The sequence below is a fragment of the Agelaius phoeniceus genome, chromosome Z (genome assembly GCF_051311805.1).
Source record: "Agelaius phoeniceus isolate bAgePho1 chromosome Z, bAgePho1.hap1, whole genome shotgun sequence".
In the NCBI taxonomy this organism is placed as follows: Eukaryota; Metazoa; Chordata; class Aves; order Passeriformes; family Icteridae; genus Agelaius; species Agelaius phoeniceus.
This window is the reverse complement of record NC_135303.1, coordinates 81,290,472-81,312,431: the sequence shown is the minus strand read 5'-3', so window position 1 is coordinate 81,312,431 and position 21,960 is coordinate 81,290,472. Positions and strand designations below refer to the sequence as shown.

Below are 21,960 nucleotides of genomic sequence, written 5' to 3'. Positions count from 1 at the left end.
TGTTCTCTGAACTCTTCTAAATTTGTAAGCATCTTGTGTATGGAAGTCTCTCTATTTCAAATCCTTTACTTTAAAAAACTCCAACTGCAGTAGAGAAATGTTTTTAAGGCAAACCAAAAACTGTCAAGTCTTGAAGGAAAAGATGAAAACCTGAAACCTTTGCCTATGATACATAAATAGCTTTTAAGTCATTTTGGTTTATATCATACAAATAACTAAAATCCATTAAACTGTTGATAGGAACACTTAACATCTAATTCCTTATTAAACAAGTACTGTGAACGACAACCATGTCAAAACTGAACACTAAGAAAAATTATCTTACCTAGCTCACAGATAATGGCTATACATGCTCGAACCATTCTGTCTCTTTCTTGAAGACCATCATTTCCAACTGCTATCAAAGAATTAGTAATAGAACTGGGGAACAATGAAGCGTTCACAGTGATCATCTGCCAAAAAGGAAAGAAAAAGCCTTCTGGTTTCTTTACATTTCTCTAAATACACTTACATATTCACCTCAATACACTTACATATTCACAGCTAGACAGACCAGTCTGCCTATTACTTGGCTGTATCTGCTGAATCTTCACAGCTATTTATTTTGCTCTTGAAATTTTTTTCAATTTCAATTTGTTTGTCAATTTACTTTACCATTCTCTTTGTGTTTCCGTTTTTTGTTTTTATATTTTATCTTAATATGAAAGAATTTAAAAAGATGTTTTTTGCAGTGAGAATTAGGACTACCTTCATCATAGGATTTTTTTCCCAAAAATATCTTGACAACATTATCCAATGTGTCCAGTATGCCAAAATATTGACATTATCCAATGACACAGAATCAACTACAAACTCATCTACTATTAAGGACATTTTGCACTACAGAAAGCCTCAGCTGTTAGTTTGAGATACTCAGAATTCACACCAGATTAAGGAGCAAGATGCATTAAAAGCTAAAGAAAACCATTCCTGAACAACCAATACACCAACTCTTGACTGTCCCTCAAGTGAGCCTTTGATTACAAAGGCTGAGAAACTGTTCACATTTTTTTAATTTATGAAAATTAAATAGACATATCCTGCTGGAACAAGAAGATCACTAAACTAATGTATTACTAAGGAGGAAGCAGGTTTTTGTCTGACTGCCTAAAAAGGGAACAGTGCAATGTTTTATAGCCCACTCAGCCATGTCACCTTTTTTTCTCTACAAAAATGAGACATAAAAAAATATTCAATATCCATCAAGCACCTAAAAAATTAAAACTAGTTTCCCATGCTTTTGCTTATCTTCTTTTTTGTTTTCAACAAAACCAGGCTTATCTTTGTAATTCTTCCAAAAATATTTTGTCCTACATCCACTTTACATCTTCCTTTGATGTGTTGTAGGTATCTGTACAAAGACGATTAGTTTTTTACCTTTTTTTGCAGAGATGTTAAAATGAGAGGGGATCAACAATTATGACCAAAATATTGAAAGAGTTTTAACAAATCTATCTTTAAATATATGTTTTTGAGAAGCTTCTTGTTATATATAACGTTAATGCCAATGAAACAGGAAGTTTTAAGATAGGACTTTAAAGAGAAAACAAATTCTCTCCCACCCACACACTCTTTCACTTTTACACTGGAAGAAGAAAAAAGAATAAGCAATAGAATAGGTGCACCAATCCACTCTAGAAATTGCAACTTGTTTGCTACTGATATTGACATGGGACTTCCTGTGAGGACACAAGCTGCTCTGCTTCACTGTCTTCTTTGCTTTGCAGGCAAGAGAAGGAAAGGTTTCTTGTAACACTCAATTCTAAACACATCAGTAGAATAAACAATTTTCCTCATTTACTTTGTGTCTGTTCTTTGTATTAAAATGCAGTTCTAAAGACCAAGGACAGGTAAAGGAAAGCTACTTTTAAGTAGCTACAATGAAATAAGTAATAGAGAGTATGAATTTGGTCTTTTAAGACTCCTTTAGGAAAGAGGAAGAAAGAACATGGCTCATATTGCATCTAACCCTGACTTCTGCTTTAAAAAGAAAACACCTGGACCATAAAATTTAAAAGAAATGTGTTACTGACTTCTATCAGATATAAAAATGCTTCCGGAAGCAACTTCATGACATCCTTTTCATGGCTTAAGATATTACTAAATTGTAAGACTTTTACCCGCAAATGTAGAGGTGATTACAGTCAAAACAGGCAGTGAGCACTCTGCCTTCAAAAATTATTTGAGATCAAGTTTAAAAAGTTAGATTTTTTTAAATCTACATACACACCATTTAAACCTAATATTTTTAAAACAAAGTTTACAATTGCCTTTTCTAAATTCATAAAGAAGTATTACTATTTTATATTTTGTTGTTCTTCTCTATGAAAAGAAAGAAAAGAGAAGGTTTTAATTTTAATGTATGCAATTCTCACAGACATTTTTACTACCTAAGAGGAGGTTAAAGAGCCACATCTTGAAATTAGATGTGATAGAATAGTTAGATAGATAGATAGAATAGTTCTGTGATACTGGCAAAACCCAATTCAGTTTCACAGTTAATTATCTTCTGAACAAGTTTGTTAGCTTTTTTTCATTTTTTGCACCATTTATTCTTTCCTTTTAGTCATTTATATTATAGGGTCCTATTCCTAATCTTTTAGCAATCCTGGCATCAAATCACTAAATCTGAGACACTGAGGGAGATGAAGACAGAAGGAGAAGAAGGGCAAGAACAAGGTAACAAAAAGACAGTGTGAAAATACAGATTATGCTATTCAAGAAGCACAGTATTCCTTGTGAGAGAATTTCTTGAGCATTGACTGCTCTATGCCAATGCATGCTTAACTGCTGTGGCCTAGACAGCACATGAGGAAGCTGTTAACTTTAGTGGTAGCAGGCTGGGTGGCTTTTTGTTGGTCTGACACTGTCTTTTAAGAAAACAATGTTATAGGTAACTAGCAAAAGATGCTAGAAAAGGCTTTCCATCAACACAGCTCTCAGCATCAAGGAACCACAAGTGTGGCTGCACAGCCTGTGCGTTTGATGCACAGACCTGGTGCACACCAATATCCTTGCACCACAACAAAGGAAAAAAACCCACCAAGGGTCAGCTGTATGATTTCTTTGATGCTTCTCTTTGACCATAATTTTTTTCAGATCAAGCTAATGAATTTGTTTCTCTTGCTGTCTCTTCTTTCATGCAAGACAGAAGTTTTTGTTCAAGTAGAAAATGCTCAAAAAAGCCCAGAAATAATGAGGACAAATTTCTGACCCAAATAAAACTGATTATGGATGTGCTTCTATCCTCTGATGAGTCTACACTGAAGCTCTTCTTTCAAAGTAGATTCACAAAAAACTTTTATAATAAAAACTTCTTTAAGGACCTGTTCCTTCATACTGGGGCTTTTTTGTTTGTTTTTGTCCTGTTTGGGTTTGGAGGCAGATGTCTTTAATACTTAAAAACTCTCCTTTTTGGCACAATTGTTAATCAAGTACATTGTATCTCCTGTGAGACAGAAAATATATTTAGATAGATTTAAAACACAGAAAGAGATTTAACACAGACAGTACTCCTGGGGAACCATTCTTCAACTACTTCAAGCTTTACTCCAGTCTTCGGTAGTTTCTATAAGAATATGAGAACAATAAAGAACAGCGAAGTCCAGCACAAAGGCAGGATATTATGTTTCCTGAGTACATTTAGCACGTCTATATGCCAATTTTTCTAGGATGAACTTGAAAATGCAGCAACCATCCTTTTAAATCTCACATCCATGAGATTTAAAACACAGTAACCATCACAGACTAAACATATTTCATTGAGTATCTGAGACAAAATCCTGTGGACAGCATCAACTGCTACCAACAAAGCAGTAAGGTTATAAGCATTCCTTGAATGATCACTTCAGTGACAATTTGTCTCAGATCTTGCATGGCAGAAAATCTCCCAATCTCTGATTCACAGATGTTTAAACAAACTATACAATGAAGTAATCATAATTTCAATATTTAATGTTGTTTTTATGCCCTTGCATTCACTCTTTGATAAGTGTTTCCCAAACCTTGTCCAGTAAGCATGATTTTTCTAGCACACTTGAGATTCTAAATGGTAAAATTGTAAAACCAAAACAACTCTCTTCACTACATTTTTCTGTCTTTTAAATTATCAGCTTTATTACATGATAAAGGTAAAGCAAGGTATTAGAGACTGTGAAAAAGCACTGTTGATGGAGACAGCCAGGAGTCAGCACAATTGAGTGGCACAGCAGATACAACCATACATAGGAGATTTTACCTTTCTGACTAATCGAAGTGCTTGTGTTCTTTCTACTTCATTACTCTGCTGTATGTCAATGCACCTAAAGTAAGTTAAAAAAACACATTTTGTAACTTTCACCTTAATGGTTAATACCTCATGTTAATATTTATGCACATGAGTACAAAAGAAAAATAATTGACTTATGGTTTAAAAACTACACTTTTCAGCAAATATACTCATTATGATACATCAGTTAGGTTTGGTTTATATTTTCTCCGCTATTTTCATTACAACTAAGTCACTAAAATGCTCTCAAATATAAAATGGCAAAGCATAATGCTTCAACAACTATTTTCCAAGGCAGCTGCATTTGTCATTTGCAAATGAGACCACACCAAATATTTCTAATGTTTCACATCAACACACCTTGAGTGTTTCAGAGTTTGAAATCAGAAAAGTCCTTTTGCTTCAAAAAGGTTGAACAGCACACTAAAATTACATGTGTATATTTATAAACAGAAATTAAATTCACACACATCTGTACCAGCATATTAAATAAAAAATTTCATTACAGGAAGCACTAGAAATGCTATTATTTATATCTATTCATCATGCTGATTGTATTATCTCACTGTTGGTTTGCCCATTGGTACTTTTCTGTTGTGTCATTGATTATATTTAGACTACAAATTCTTGGACATCAACTATTACAGCAATGTGATAATACAAAGAATCAAACAATTCCCATACAAAAACTAAAGACATGAAAATTATTAATATTTCAACCATATTAATTGTTAATGGCAATTATGACTAGAAGTAGAAATTATTTGGATACTTGTAATGTATCATATATTAGGACAGAATTTTATTTGGATTAACTATTTTGATTAAATATTCTGTTGAAGCAAAAAGGATTTTTTAAAACTACTCACTAAAACCGTAAGAGACTATGGAAACACTTCTCTCCTGTATCAACCATGAAAAGGTAAGTGATTTAGAACTTTACAACTTGCAACAAGAAGAAAGAGAAAAATTACCTGGCTATCAAATAATCCACTTTCAACTTTAGCACCTTCTGGAGAATACTGGAGTCTCGAATGAGATAGCGGAGGGCTCGCAATCCTGCTGCTCGCACCTCTTTTGCTTCATTCAGTAAAGCTAACCTCAGACTAGAATGAAGAAAACAAGAGGGACAAACAACTATTAGGCAGCAGGTAAGACTTCACCATCTGACATGCAGCTACAACTCACTCATTTAAGACAAAAAGTAGGATTTTTAAAAATAAACGTTCTGAACTAATTTTCTGACTTTCAGGTCTTCTCATGTGCAACCTAGAAGGCAACCCTTCATCCTGGTCGGCAGATGTAGACAATATATTAATCTTAAAAAGCCACAAATGAGTTTTTCCCCCAATTAACAGCTTATACATCCTTGAAACGACACAGAATGAAAACCTGTACACAAGTTATTTGACAAAACAGCTGACCATAATTCTAGTCCAAGAAAATTAAGAGGTAAAATAAGGTAGATAAGAAGAAATGAGATATGGAAGAACTCTAGAAATTGAATTAGAAAGCATGAGGTAGCACACTGTCCTTTTGAAGGCCCTCAACATATTCGTCCCTCTTCCTCAACAACATGCAGGGTGGGGTGGGAATCCTCAACCTCCCAATGACACTTTCTAAGAGGATTTTTCACTGGACATCTAAGATCATAAATACTTCATCCACTGAGACTGAATTTCTACTTCTAAAAAGGTTTGGGGTTTTTTTTTCCTTATTCTAGGGTTGTCCTACATGGTAATCAGCTACTCCAAGGCAAAATATCTTCAGAGTCTTTTGGTGAATACCTGGCCAGGGTAAGTCACTGTAACAGGGGCCTACTCCCAGGTGATACCTAGACAAAGCAGGCTGCCATACCATTTGCAAAAAAGATGAACTGATGATTACTTTCAGCACCAAATAGGGACTTGTTTCAAAACCATCTTTCCTGTAATATGAATATGCTACCCACATTGCTTTGGATGCAGGACAGAGCTGGATTTCTGGACTTGCAAAACTGGACAACAGGACTGCTGACTCATGTCCAGCCTCTCATCCAGCAGGATCCCCAAGTCCTTCTCAGCAGGGCTGCTCTCAATCAGTTCAAGCCCCGCCTGCACTGATACTGAGTGTATTCCTGATACCACAGATCTTTGAGTACAACTCCTGGCCCTGCACAGGACAATCCCAAGGATCATACCACGAGCCTGAGAGCATTGTCCAAACAAACACTTCTTGAACTCTGCCAGGCTACCTAGGGAGCCTGTTCTGCTACCCAACCACCCTCTGGGTGAAGAACCTTTTTCTGATACCTGACCTAAACTTCCCCTAACACAACTTCAGGCCATTCCCTGGGGTCCTCTCACTGGTCAATGGAAAGACCAGATCAGAGGCTCCTCCTCCTCTTCCCCTGTGAGGAAGCTGTAGACCAGTTAATGAACTGAAACCACTACAAAGGAAAAGACTATCATGAGATTCAACACTCAAAAGCAAAATCTGCCAAAAAGAGATCTGTCACTATCTTTAGGTATGCAATGAAAACATATATCTAGTCAAAAAGATAGAGACATCAGTTTTAGCTAGAAAACAATTACACAAAGTTTCCCAACATTTTGCTCAAAGAGCAATTAGCTTTCCTAACCTTTTCTGCTTAAGTGAGATCTAAATTGAAAGAACACAGAAATGCATTAAATATTAGATCTTTGCTTTTGTCACCAGTGCTGGTCTTCAAGACAAATTTAAAAACATCTGTGTGCAAATAAGCATGTAGTTACATCTGACAGTCAAAATGGCCAAAAAACAGACAGAAATTCCACTTAAAAGAATATACACAGGACATGTAGTAGCAAGGCAAGTAGAGCTTCATGGACATATACACACCAGTACAACATAAAATACTGGTCTTTAAATCTCGAGTCTTTATCAAGAGTATCCTCCGTATTTTGTAGATGTACCTTTTTATTACAAGTGCTTTCTACAACTACTGAAACACTGAGAGGTACTTTTACATCTTGGAGGAATATAATGAAGAAATCTACACTTCTAATTTGGAGGGTTTGTCACTGTTTGCCTAACAGTGAGAAATATATTTCTGATTTTACTCATTAAAATATTTGTAGGTTATATACTTGCATTATGAAGCTTCAGACATATTATAAATACAAAATACTAGTTCAAAATATAAATGAAGTTTATTTAATTGGACCTAAACAACTGAAGTTCCCTAGGATTGCCTAGTGCTCTTTACTACTTACCATATAATGATGCTGTCATAGGTAAAACCCAACTTTTCTTCAGCATGGCCAGTATTACAAAGAAGCTGAAAATAAGATAAAATACCTATTATTTATAGGTATCCAAAAATAACCATGAAGAATTATAGATTTTGGGAAATGCTTTCAAAAAAATCTGAGAAATTTAATTTGTAGCAAGGAGAGAACACCAGCTTCAGACTTCCCTGAGAATTTCTGTGGTACGTATTGTGCTCCTATACACACCAGATACAGAGACTCACCTGTGGATTTCCATACCAAAACAAAGTCGCACCATGTGTAAGTTGTGTACTGGTCATTCTATTTTACTGGTTAAATTACAACTGGTAATTTGAGCAGAGAGCAAAAATGAGTGAAGTCAGAGCAAATCTGCAGGGGCTCTGGTAAGAGTTTTGAAACAAAGACTGACACTGATGTTCCACTGTCATGTTTTGTCACAATAGCACAGAAATACAAAAAAATCAGAAGGCATTTCAAGTGTCCTGTAACTGACATTTGGTCTTGGCCTGCCACCCATCCTATAGAATTTGTACCTCTGAAAAATCAGAGCAAAGTTTGAATTAATGCACACAAAAAGACAGCCATAAACTGTCACAAACTGGACACTTCAGCCATATGTAGTCACTGTGAACAAAGAAGATTTACAAGCACAGTTTTAAAGTCCAAAACCAGGCTTAAAAGGAGCAACCTAGGTTGCCAATGTTTTAGCCTCTTGAGGAAAGGAAAACAATCTCTTCTGTAAGAAGAGCTGATGCTGTTCTTTTCAAGAACAGCAAAGAAATTCCTAGTAATCTCACTATCCCTGGCTAAAATTATAAAATATTATCATGTCCAAATCCCAAAGCACTTCTCTAAGCACTTCCAAAAACTCAAGTGACTAATACTGATTGCAATAGCTTTGCACTTTGTCCTCCGTTTTCAAAACAGGCATGTGTCCAGTTCTAAGTCAGCGCAGCATTAAGTTTCTCCTAGTGAGGAATTCAGGAAGTATTTGTGCTAACTAGTCATTACCTCTGTTCTGAAAATACTGTGATATATCAAACCCTGTGACACATTCTTTATGTGTATTTACTGCTAACAATAAGAAATTTATAATAAACAACACAAACAGCCAAATCAAGGCTATTGTAAGTTAAAGTATTTAGTATGTTCCGTGCTTCAGTTCTACTCTTTACCTCCATCTGAAAAAATGACATAGTGACAGAACCGCCTCTTTTAAGTAAACCAACAAGTAGAAACTAATTCAGTGATCACATTATGTCTTACAAAATAGTCTTTCAAGAAAAATATTTAGTGATAATGCTGAAATTTAAGGCTGTTAATGAGAGATTATTAAATTGGCCTGGATCAGCTCCACGTTTGGGCTCAAATAACTTAATTGAAGTATTTTGGATTTTGCATTTTTCTTAACCAAAGACAATTGTCAAACATAAGGAAAGTTTTTACATAACCTTTTTTTACCACCTTTCAAGTTTCAGTGATAATAAAACTAGACAATTGATGCACTAACTGATTATGACAGTATGTCACTTCCTAACATCAATCTATTTTTATGCCATGTTGTTGGACTGCCTAAGGCCACCACTGCTGCTTTAGCATTTCTATTGACATCTTATGAACTGTAAAAATTGGCTGGCAGAGTGTAAGCAAAACAGTGCGAGAAGATAGTGAGTAAAAACAGTTCATTGTTCAGTTGCAGACAATTACATCAATAGCTGTTTAGGCTAATCATTTATACATCTAAACCTTTCCCCAGCATTCCACCCCAGACACAAATGAGAAATCCTAACTTAACACAGCAGATTGTCCTCAACAGCCTATTTTTCCTACTTTAAAAAAACCCATAGAATTCTGATGAAGGAAAAACCCATTTTTTAGAAAGCTGCTATAGTGTGCACTAGTGCATTAGTGAAGCTAGTCTCCTATCACACATTTACCATTGGTTTGCATCTTGAGCAGTCCTGAGATTAAACTGAAGCATTTCTTCCAGGAACCCATCTAATTTGCTGCACTGCTAAAAAACATTCAGTTCACTGAACCAGTTCTAGTCTGGTTGTCACTCTCACCAAATATATACAGTGGTTATTAGCTCCTCAATACCAACTGTTTTCAACTATGTATGTGCTTCCACTGCACACATCTTCACTGATGCTGAAAAGAACTTGACCTTATCTTGAAATTCAAACAGTCATGTAACCTGACAAGTTCAAACTTTCATCAAGTTTAACTGCTGTTTAGATATAAATTTCTGAATTTGACAGCAATAATTATAGAAATGTTTGATGCGCATGCAGCTGAAATACTTCTCCCACAAAAAAAGAGAAGAGCTACTAGTTTATTCTCCTTTTAATGGGACACCAGTATACTTATATATTAGCCTTCCGTGTAATTTATATATGTTCCATACAGAAAAGGCCTAAAATGTTGGAAAGCAAGATCAGAATTCAAATATGTTTCAGTGACTTGAAAGGTGTGCCCCAACCCTGTAAAAAGATTTAACTAAATAGTAGGAAAAGCATATCATATCCTTCACGGTACCACAAATTAACAGACACAAGAAAGAAAGTAGGCCAACAGAGAAACAGAATATGTCCAGAAATTCACATTCAGAATGTTAATTTAAAAGAAAAAAGAAAAAAAATTTTATCTCTGGAAATACTAATAGGACTGCTTTATGCTTCAGATTAAAAGACTTCTTCCATTTTACCGGTTGCTCTCAAAACTGCAAGAACAAAATTTTGTGTGCCATATTTTAAGAGCAAAGTGGAAAACGTGTAGCAGAAAAATAGACAAGCCAGGTAGAAAATCCACCCATGAAGGCTGAGCCATTTGCTTTATTTAACCTAGGGAAAGGAAAAAACAAGCTGGCTGGTAAGGCTGGATTTCTATAAGTTTGAAAGGGGGGAAAAAATAGTCATGGAAGCTGCTATAAAGAACAGACTCTGTTCAGCTGCTTCCAATTCCTTGGGTATTTGCTATGTTATAAATGTCTGTCCTTAAATATACTAAAAAATGTCATTGCTTTCTTCTCATTTCACCTTCAAACAACATTAAGTAAATCAATGATTCTGGCCCAAATGCACTGGTATTTCTAGATGGCTGAACTCCTGACAAAGTCAAGTAACTCTCATATGTTTGCCTGTAAGATTTAACAATTAACATATATACCATGACAGCATAACTCAGTAGACAAGCAGTACCAAAATATTAAAATCTATCATTGGCTATACATTGACATAGTTCATAAAAATGGCACTGGATTATAATACCTGGAATTATGAAACTATTTATACATTGATACTATTTATATTTTCCATATATAGATCTTACTTATAACAAGTATACATTTTTAAATACACACAATAAACTTTATATATTTTTATATCAAAATATATAAAGTGTACAAACAAAACCAAACAGAGTATACTTTGTGAATTAAACCTGCAAGTGAGTCCACTTCAAAATTAGTATTTGTGGTCAAATACACAGTGACTGGGCAAAGCAAAGACTCTCTGAGGATAAGATTAAATATTAGGACAAAATTGTAAGTACACTAGGCCAGACAGTGACTAACTTACAGTGAAGGTTTCTTTCATGTTTACTGTCAGCTATGAGTTCTTCATACTACTCAGATGAGTCACAGCAATATGAGTAACATATCAACATGTCTTGGAAACAGTAGCTCAGAACAACAAAACCATAGGAGGTCAACAACATGCACAAATGGAGTGCACATTTGAGACCATTCCAGTTTATACTTAGCAGAATAGCCAGAGCAATTACTAGGTAAAAATATTATATTATTCTGTGCATTCAGGATGTAACTATTGCATTATAACTTTGGAAATACAGTTTGAGCCACCACTGGTAATATTTAAGCAAATACTACTAGTCTTAAGAGAAGCCCCTACTGAAACTGTGGACTCTGGAGTTAGACGTATTTGTTTCACAGCTGAATGTCTCTAAGTACATGTTCTGTTCCTATCTGCTACATCACTGTGAGATTCCAGGTTTTGTCAGTGGTTTATCTACTTGGATGAATGTTACAGTCAGGCAATACATTCAGTCTAGGATAACCTGGGTTTTGCAAAAGACAAAGAGACTCTAAAGTGACAGACTGTGAATCAGACATAATCGTGAAAGTCTCTCTCATATCCAAGCCACTCAATCCATATCATCCTAGTGAAAGTCAGCAGCACAGCCAAAAGCCAACAGATACATAGAGCAGAATAATAGAGCTTCAGTAAAAAATGACAACTAGTTTCAACAGATTGAAAACATAATTTTCCGTATCACTATATTACTGATACTGTTCCATTCCTAAATTTGTATCTAAAATGAATTGCTTGATTTTGTCCTTTAAGAAGTTCCTTTCTTTTTGAAAGGAAACATAAATTCATACAATATCTGTGGATTTCTTTTTCAGCTTGTTATTAAAATACCCTTTTAGTTTTACAAAGGTATGAAAGATCTCTCAGAAGCTTCCAGTGAGATAAACCTTCTATAACAGAGGATTATAAATAAATACTTCAAATCACAAAGATATTTTCCACTAGGTAAATGCAATTGTACAGTTTCTTCAGGTTTTCGATGATTTATCTCACTGTTTTGCATAGGGGTGGGGAAAACCCAAAAGATGTAACCATGATGTTTTGGTACTAATCAGCAGAAGCTGGGGAACTTCAAGGTGCTTGCCTTATGTAGGCGGCCATATAAATTAGAGATGGGTAATCCTACTCAGCTTACTGAAGCTAAATGCATATACCAATCTTGTGAACTGCTGTGACATTTGAAAGTGTCACTGACCATTTATTGGAGGTCAAATTCTCAAACAGTTTTCAGGTCAGAACATAGCTTAAATAGAGTGGCTTGAAAGGAATATCGATTGAGGCAGTACTTCATAAAAGCTTTTGCGCACAAAACTGCAGCTTCATTTACTAGGTGACAAGAAGCACAGGAGGAGTGTGCTCTCATTAAAAGCAGATAAAATTTCTAAGTCTGCTGCTGCTGCAATTCAGAACTAAACATACCTTTCCATAGCCTGTGCATCACAGACTGGGAATGCTAATTTCCTGGAACAGAAAATTTAAGACCACCTGTCAAGCAAGAACAACTCATGTTCTGCAGACAAAGGGTGAAGAACTCGAACACTAATGACTTAGCTACTAAGGAGTACTAGCAAAAACTTGATAAATGAAATGCAAGTTTTTGTAAAATATCACGTATAAAGAATACTTTGCACAGTAATAATGGGTGCAGTGGAAACCTGAACACAACCAGTTAACATTTCTCTTAAAGGGAAGTAGCAATGAAACAGGAGTTACAGCACCTAAGCACACAAGTTTCATGTAAAGCATCTGCTTCACTGTCTCATTCTTGCAGATGAACTAGTAGACTAGAAATCAACTCCTGTTGGCTTCTGATCAGCATTATCTTAAAAAAAAATTAAAGTACTTAACTTCTACATAAAAACCTGAAGTCTAGTTCAGTACTAGTTCAGTAATTTTAAAAGAATGATTATGTTCCTGCTCCTTAAAAAAAGGGAGGTAAGGGGAACAGATCTCAACTTAAAAATCCAGTCTAGTTTCAAATAAAGAAATCTAAACATAACACACCTCAGATATCCTGAAAATAATACAAAACTTGGTGTCTACTATGATCCTTGACAGGAAACTCCACATTGGAGTAAATTACGTTACTTGTTTCCATGTCATAAAAACATTTTGCTTTCCCTCACTGAAGAACTAAAACACTAAGATTCACACTCTTTGAAGGAAAAATGTGGGGTAATTGGGAACAATTGCTTAGACTAGTTCAGATGTTTTCTTTCAAGTATATTAATATTTCTAGCAGGAGAATAACAGATGCCATATTATTTTACCTGAAATACATTATAAAAATGTTCAAAGGTCCTTTCCCTGTCCATAATACAAATATTGCAGATAACAAGTAGCTCTTTAAAAATGTACCACAAAATGCAACAATTTATAAACAAATCAATTTCATATTCACTATAATTCCAAGACAGGATACAAACATCCTCAGCCCTTAGCATATCAATCTTACTCACACTCCTGTCTCACAAAGAAGGAACTGAGACTATACCAACTCATCGTAGAAGAACAGAGTGCAAAAAGGAAATAAAACCATCTCACCAAGCTCCAGGCTTTCACTTTTAACCACTGGAATGAAAACCACAGAATTGTTCCAACCACAAGGCAGACAACACAGTACAACTTGCAACTTTTATTCTATTCTCATGGCTGCATTTACAGGTCAAACAAAAATAGGAAGAGTTTTTAAAACCAAAATAGTAAGCAATACATATTCCAGGGAGATGAATATAAGAACAAGTGTTCAATATTAAATTGAGTAGTATGATTCCCTCATACACGTTGATTCTGATTTAGAATCAAAATCAGGTTATGAACTACAGTCTCTGTCTCCAAACAACATATTTAATTTTATTACGTTGCTTTACACTTGTAATTTCCTGCCAGTCTTGAGTGCAATTTATGAAAACCATCCTTACATTTCTGTAGGTACTTTCAATTTTGAACACTGGGTTTAACAAAACCCCCAAATAACCTTCAATTACTATGCAATCTCTCAAAACTACCTTGTAAAAAGAATATTTGGTTCATCTTTTATTACAATATGCATATTTATTAATTTAACACAGTTATGATTTTAACCTGATTTTATATCTGATTTTCAATAGCAAAATTGACCCTGTTTTAAGATCCCTAGTTCAAATATTGACTTTTCAGTACAAACTGTGCATCTACAAACATAATCCAGCTATTTAATTTTAAAGCAACTAGAGACTTTGGAAGCATTCACATTTCAAAGTTTCCAGATTATCACAAAAAAGAAACCAAGCTATGCATCAGACTTTTCTAGCAGAATAAAGGGCATTCTTGCAACACATTTTGGAATCCCATTGAAAACAGCAGCATTCTGTCAATGGCTGATGTCTGACAGACACAAGCAATAGCCCAAGGAAGAGATCTCAGTGTGAAGTTCAGTTCCTTAGCAAATGAACCTCTTAGCGAACGTTCCTACACATGTTCTGAACCAATCCAGAAAATTTAGAACTTACAGATTTGCTATTAATGCAGTAGAAGACAAATTAATTTGTTACTGTGATTTTGTTCTCAGTAGTCACCATCCTGTTAAGCGAATCTCACACATTACCACTGAAGTGATCAATCTCCCAAGGAGTGCCTTTAACAGCCAAGATGCCTATTTCAAAGATTATCATGCATGTTTGTCCTTCTTGTATCAGCTGGTTCCCCACACCTTCCCTTGAGTATTCACTCTTTCATTTAAGATTGGCTCAAAAATGTCAAATAGACTCCTGGCAGTCTTACTTAATTCTTTGTAACAAACTTATCTGCAAGCATAATTTAAACCTTACTTTATTCCTTACATTCTCCTCTACTATGTTATTCTTGGCTGCTGCTGGTTGCAGGGTCCATCCTCAGTCACAGAAAATCAGTTTTCATTTTCAGGTGTATTGCCCTCTATCAGAAAGGTGTACAACACACTCCATCCCTCTATCAGTCTATCAATCTGGGTAATGCCCACACTGAAGCTTCAGTGTCTCCTGCCTCACTGAGTGCAATGCATGTTTCCCTTGCACTGACAAATTGAACACTGGTCCAACCACAACCACCACATGCCCTACAATGAACACCTTCTCCCTAACTCCCTGACCACCTCCCATGAGTCATCTTAGCTTCTCTCCACAGGTTTCTCTTTTACCCAAAAAATGCTACTTCTTGTCCTTCTGAGAATCTTTCACAGTTTTTTTTTGGTAGCTTACACCCTCATGCTGCATTAAGTTTTTAATTCTTGCCTCATCAGCTCACAGTGACAGCTTCCAATACATCTGTTGTATTTTAAGTGCGTACCTGCCACAGGTCCATGATTTCGAAGAAGAACATCAAAAATCACCAACACAAGACATATTCCAGAAATGGACCATTTAAATCTTTTTCACTATGGAAACTGCACTGAAAGTTGCAGTTCCTATTCGCGTAGTGTTCAAAACATTCCATATAATGTACATTGATACAATCCTCCCCCCTCATGATACTCAATCAGTTTACATTCAGATAGTACGGCATTTTACATTTTTTATTTTAATTCTACACATCAAGAAGCAAATCTTTGGCTTGAGTTATGCAACTTAACCCATTAACTTGGGATCAAGATACTTCCATCTTCTAAGCACTAAAATATTACAAAAATTTATCCAGCAGGACAGATATGCAAACTTCAGCATAACTCTGCATTCACATATTTGCTTGTCTTTATTTGTTACCTTCCTTTCCCACAGTATGTAGACTTCAAGTACTGTTCTGTAATATGAAGCAATTTCATTAACATCCCAGCCAATGTCTGAGTAAATATGAAACATTTTACCTGTACAATTACTTGTTCTATGACATTATTTGAGGTCTTACCTTAGTAAAATTATTCAAGTGACCTAGTTTTCTCATATTTGACACGCCCTGTAATTTGGCCACATTTTGGAGAATCTCTCTCATATTATCACAAGGATCTGCAAAAGAAAAGAGGGTATTAGCAGATACAGTAAAAGAAAAATAAAAAAGAAGAAAAATCTAAACATGCATTCAATATGCATTTATACTCATATTTAAAATAGGTACTCTCCTGGTCTCAGTTAGTGATGCAGAGCACTTTTGTTCCAAGAAGCATCTGTCTGATTTATGTCAGGGACCAAAACCATGCATACCTGAGTTCTGTAGAACAAATATTAAAGGCCATGGAAGAGAGACACTCTTACTTCAAAGCAGATTTTAATCAGTATCTTAGATTTGCAGTTGACAAAGAAATCCATTTAGTGCCTGAAATGGCAATCCTTACATCTTGTAAGTGAACAACTTTACTGTTAATCCCCTTGTAATTTAAAGATGAAGTAAGCTCAAAAACAGAAGTTAAACTGTAGCATGTTACTGGCACCCCACAGCACTCCTTTTTTCTCCTCCAGACAAAAAGTTGGTGGGATTTTGGAAAGATGAGACCTCTTTTCTGCTCTCTACATTAATTGCTCTCCACAATGATGCTTTAAATAGAGGGCTAGGCCTTTCCAGTGACTTGGTAAGTGAACTACAAGGCAAGCAAAAGCCTTAAGAATGTCATCTTCTTTCTTCTTAAGAAGAATCCCAACAAAAACAGATGAACAAAAAAAATGCCACCCAGAAAACACTATTCACACACCAACTGATGATCCTGCATTCTGCTAGAAAACAAAGAACAGGCACCATGATGAGAAGAGACTCTCTTGTGTCACTTTTAGAATTAAGGTTGGAATTGAGGCAGAGTGGAACAAGCTGCACTGAGGCTGGGCCCAGGGAGCTACTGTAACAGACACTGCTGTAAGTTCTGTACCTGGTGGTACTGCGGCAGGGCAGTTTTTAAAAGGGACCAATGTGACGCAGGATTTGCATGGAGTTTTAGATTAGACATTGATTTAGGACAGGTATCAGCAGTTTGAGAAAAATGAAAAACCAAGGCTTTCCTGAAGATGTAAAAACCACAGAAAGAAATATATCACCAAAAAGAAGAAATAACTGCATTTCATAAAATGAAGTCTTTAGAACAAGTCTGACATCTAATAAGCAGCAAGTAGAGAGCTTTTGTGCACACTAACTTCAGTAAGAAAAACTTGCCTCCGACTACAGAACTGAACAGCTGCAGCTGAGTTTGTGGCATATACAGAGCCTTTTACATTCCTGTTACTTGTAAAAGTGTGTTTGTACTATTCATAATGGAAAAGAAATCAAGCATTGGAGATGTAAAGAATGCATCAGCTTCACTACCTCTCTACAAACCCTGCTTTTACATCACTTCCTGTACTTTAAAAATTTAAACAGATTTAGAAAAGCAAACATAAGTAGCAATCTTACTAGGATATCTCCAGAATGTGCTTGGACAGACACTACCTGTATTTGCACCGTCACCAGGAATCAAGACTATTTAAAATTATGACACTTACAGGTAGGCACCCCAATCAAAGTGTACAAACGTCCTAACCCACTGTGGTTAATGAAGATTTTGTCTATTAGCTGATGAAATCATCTACCATCAGCTTGATTAGCTGCTAGATGCATACTCAAGGGTAAGGTAGGCAACTGTATTGACTATGGTGTTTATAATGAAACTTTAGCACATGTAGAGACATGCTACTGTCACATCCTATAATCCTGGTAATTTTCAAACAAAGGATCAGTGAGATTTTGGAAAGATAAGCTAAGTCTTAAACGTGGGCATCAATTTCTATTAGCACCAGCTTGATGTGTAAGATCCTTTACTGCAAATCTACTCAGAGCATACGCAAAGTCAACTATCAGACACACAAGCTACCTTGCACCACTGTGCAGTATGCACAGTAAAGCCAGGGATCTAATAACTTTCAATGTAAATTGGAATATGTGCATGGACCTCTTTGCATCCCTAGGAAAAAAGAAAAAAAAAAAATTTATGATTACAGAAATCAGAGACAGTGAGAATCTTACTGGATCTATACCAGGTTTGGGATTCCTCTGCACAATTTGCTTTTCCAGGGCTTAACTCAGTTTAGGTGGTTTGCAATAGCATAAAACATAAAATAATGGAATGGTTTTTGAAAAGGACTTTAAGATCACCTAGTTCCAACCCCCTTGCCATGGGCAGGGAATCTTTCACTAAACCAGGTTGCTCAGAGCCCCATCTAACCTGCTCTTGAACACTTTCAGGGATGGGGCTCACTGAAAACAAGTAGACTGGATTAGTTAATGGCACTAGAAATAGTTTATATCATAAACTTACTTTCAAGAGAACGTAACAGGAGACGAAGATAGCTTCTTCATAATCTGATTTCTTTGAAAATGCAGTCTGGCTCACATCTATGCTTTTGCTTGCCTTGGGTAACGTGTGGGAATTTCCCTGGCTCGCAACAGTTTTGGACCTGTAGAATTCCCCATTACGCCACAAGAAAGATCCCAGGTAAGCAGTTTTAGAGCAACATAACTTTCCAAAATGACTGAAACTATGTTTTGATTTTGAAAGTGCAAATGGCTACATATGCACAATAAACCCCCTAAACAAAGCTCACAGTGCAGACAGGAAAGATCACAAGACTAGCCCAGAAAACCTCTCGTGCATTAGCAATGGATGTTCTAATTTGGCTATCTGATAAAGCTGCCATTAACTCGAAGTGCCTAAGCTGTCCTGTGGAAAAAGGCAGTCAGTTTGCATGTGAAGAAATAAGGACACAACGATACTACAATTTCCCATATTAACAATTCTGTAGCAACGACAGATCTATATAATAAGGTCGCCTAAGAAAATGTACACTAAAACCACTTTCCTCTATTTTTGCATGAAAAACTGCAGCTACGTCAACTTTTTCCTCACTGTGTCCTGTTTCAGCTGAGGAAAAACTCATTTTTAGAGACTGAAAAGTTTGAGTAAAGACAGGTTTGTGGCGCTTAGCAGGGCAGTCAGGTATTTCCCAGAAGCTTTATTAGCAGGTAAGTAATTTGAAGCAAACTAGGGTTTCAGAGCAAAAGCTACAAAACTGTGAGAAAACTGAGAACATGACAGACATTTCCACTACAGAACTGATAATATAAGTAGAGCAAGTTAGCTGTCTCACTCTTCAATCTTACCAAAACCAATACTGCTACAGAAAACAAGACAGTAAAGAAATAAAGACCCTCTCATACTATATTATCTCAGAAGGAACTAAAATAACAGAAGCCTTTTTGGTCAAATACTGTCAGGTGAAGTCTTGTTTTAAACTTCAGAGGAACCTTCTCACAAAAAGTATCCCATAAAAAATTTAACAAAATAACTGTGACATACTAACTTCAAGGAAAGACTGACTATCTTTTTCCTTCTTCTGAAAATGCATCATACATTACAAAGAAGCAGAAAATTTATATTACTTAAGTATTACTCATTTTAGTAAAAGTAAAGCCAGTAAGGAAGGTAGGCAGGCCTAAGAAAACCTCATGTCACAGATGTAAGAGAATTTGAACAAACCAATGTGACTTCATAAGTAGCGATTCAGTCTTTCGCTAGTCTGTCCCTCACATTGAAATGGACTTGGAAATAGACTGAATACATCCTGGATTCTAAAAACTAAGCCATGTAGCTTTACTGTAATCACTGATCAGATCCAGCACTATTTATCTTCCTGTCACAAAATCTTACAAAGGCATTATAAAATACCAAGTAATGCAGAAATAGCAAAAAGCATAGCACAAAATCACAGACTGATTTTCCAAAGAAATATCGCAGCCTTAAGATTTCATTGTCAAGGTTAATAGTTCATCTTGGTGTTGACAAAGACTTTCTTTTTGTTGTCTGGTTTTTCCATTTGTTTCAGTTTGTCAGGGGTGGGTTTTTTGTTGTTTTTTTTGTTTGTTTTGTTTTGGTGGGAGGGTTGTGGAGGGAGAGGAAGGGGCTCTTGTTGCTGTTTCACAGATTCACAGAATATTCTAAACTGGAAGGGACCCACAAGAATCACTGACTAACTCTTTGGTAAATGGTTCATACAGGGATTGAACTCAAAACCCTGGTGTTATTAGCATCATGCTCTAGCCCACTACACTCATCAGTGTTTTATGTGTTGTTTTAAGGACCCCAGTTCATATCACTGCTGCAGAGATTTCCTAGCTCTTACTCTCTAGCTCCTCCTGTTTTGTATCTACAATAAAAAAAAACCCAAGAAGATAAGCTACTTATTAAGACCCCCTCAAAAGTCTTTTCTTTCCTGACTCACTGCATTTATTACTGATACACTGACTTTTACTGGGAGAAATTTCTTCATCCAAAGGGTTGTCAAGCACTGGAACAAGCTGCCCGCAGAAGTAGTTGAGTCACCACCCCTGGAGGTAATTAAAAAATGCACAGATGTGGCACTTAGGAACACAGTTTGGTGATGAACTTGGCAATGTCTGGTTTATGGTTGAACTCAATGATCAATCAAAATGATTCTACCATCTCCAGCTGGCCCACAGCAACCACCAAGTATCTTCACATTCTGAGGTGAATGTGCTTCTGAGGGTGCAGCTGTGCAAAATTGCTAAACTGATCTTCCAGATTTCATCTGCCAAAGGATGTGCGACTCCCTTCCCTTACTTTCATTCCCTCTCCTGTCCCACTGTACAACACACCTTTCTCCTTTACACTACTTCAGCACCCATCTTCAAATTCACAACAAAATTATCCTGCCAAGTATCTCAGTAAAATCCTTTTCTTGTTCTTCTATGTTCATTCCCTACTGAGCTACTGACTCAAACTGAATACTAAATTCTTACAAAACCCACTCAGAAGTAGCTGCGTCACTGAGCCATTCAGACGTAGAGTGGTGGAAGCAAGACATAACTGTTCCACATGACACTCAGTGTAAAGAAGTCCCCCTTTTTTTTTTTGCATGGACTTTACAATTGGCAAGTTGTCCCAATTATTGTACAGAGCCACTTTGCTCAAATGTCATCTAAAAACTTGTTGATACATATAAAAGTTGCAAGTCAGCCCACTTGTGTCCTGCAGCAAGAGCTTAGCTTGCTCATCAATATTCTTATTTTCTCTTGTCTGCTTTTTGTTGGACAGCAAAAACTTTGAAGCAGCAGTAGTTGTTCTGTTTACTTCTGTTATACTAAACAGAGTTTCTCACCCACAATTCTTTGCACTAACACCCTGTACTTACAATTATAATCTTCAGCACAGAGCAAAGCCGGTGTTTTTAAAAACTCTAGCCAGAACTCTGTGATTCTCTATGCCTAAAAGTAATTCACAGATGCTGTATATCAAAAATCTCCAATGTTGAGTTGCTGTTTGTTTTTAAACTCCCATGACCTTTTAAGGCTTGACTCATTTTTTCACCCCTTCAGGACCGTGACATTGTTTTTCCCCAGCGAGAACCATGATGCATTCTGACAGATCGCATTCTCCAGAGAGAAAGAACACGACAGAAGTCCAGCTACTCCAGCTACACAAAACAGCTAGCACTCCATCTAATGCAGGGATGAAATAGGACCAGCAATAGCTATATTAGCACAAGTGACGACTTCTTTTCCCTGACAGATTTACCAGCATTGTTTGACCACATTCAGTATGCTAGAAGCACAATTCGCTGTTCTGTTTTGCACATGTCAATGAAAAAGGAAAAAAAAGAATGGCAGGCTTTAGCACACAAATAATTCAGTAGCTCTGCAGTCAGCCATGAGTTGAACTGAGGAGTGTGTATTATATGCATCACTTGGTAGGTGCTAAAACAGTACACAGTACTGTACATAGTAGCCAATGTGTATATATATTCAGTAACTCTCAAGTGAGAGACTGATGTCACAAGAGCAGCTGATGTCACACCTACTAGAATCA

General features: G+C 36.2%; 1 protein-coding gene across 2 annotated transcripts in view; it reads right to left on the bottom strand.

The window, feature by feature from the left end:
- Positions 1–21,960, bottom strand: part of RICTOR (RPTOR independent companion of MTOR complex 2) — a 73,815-nt gene that overhangs the window by 39,839 nt on the left and 12,016 nt on the right. For both annotated transcript variants that reach the window (XM_054652679.2, XM_054652680.2), the window contains exons 3-7: positions 16,029–16,126; positions 7,540–7,604; positions 5,281–5,412; positions 4,277–4,340; positions 326–452 (exon numbers count right to left, since the gene is read on the bottom strand). In XM_054652679.2, the coding sequence (XP_054508654.1) occupies positions 326–452; positions 4,277–4,340; positions 5,281–5,412; positions 7,540–7,604; positions 16,029–16,126 (486 nt within the window). The remainder of the gene's footprint in view (positions 1–325; positions 453–4,276; positions 4,341–5,280; positions 5,413–7,539; positions 7,605–16,028; positions 16,127–21,960) is intronic.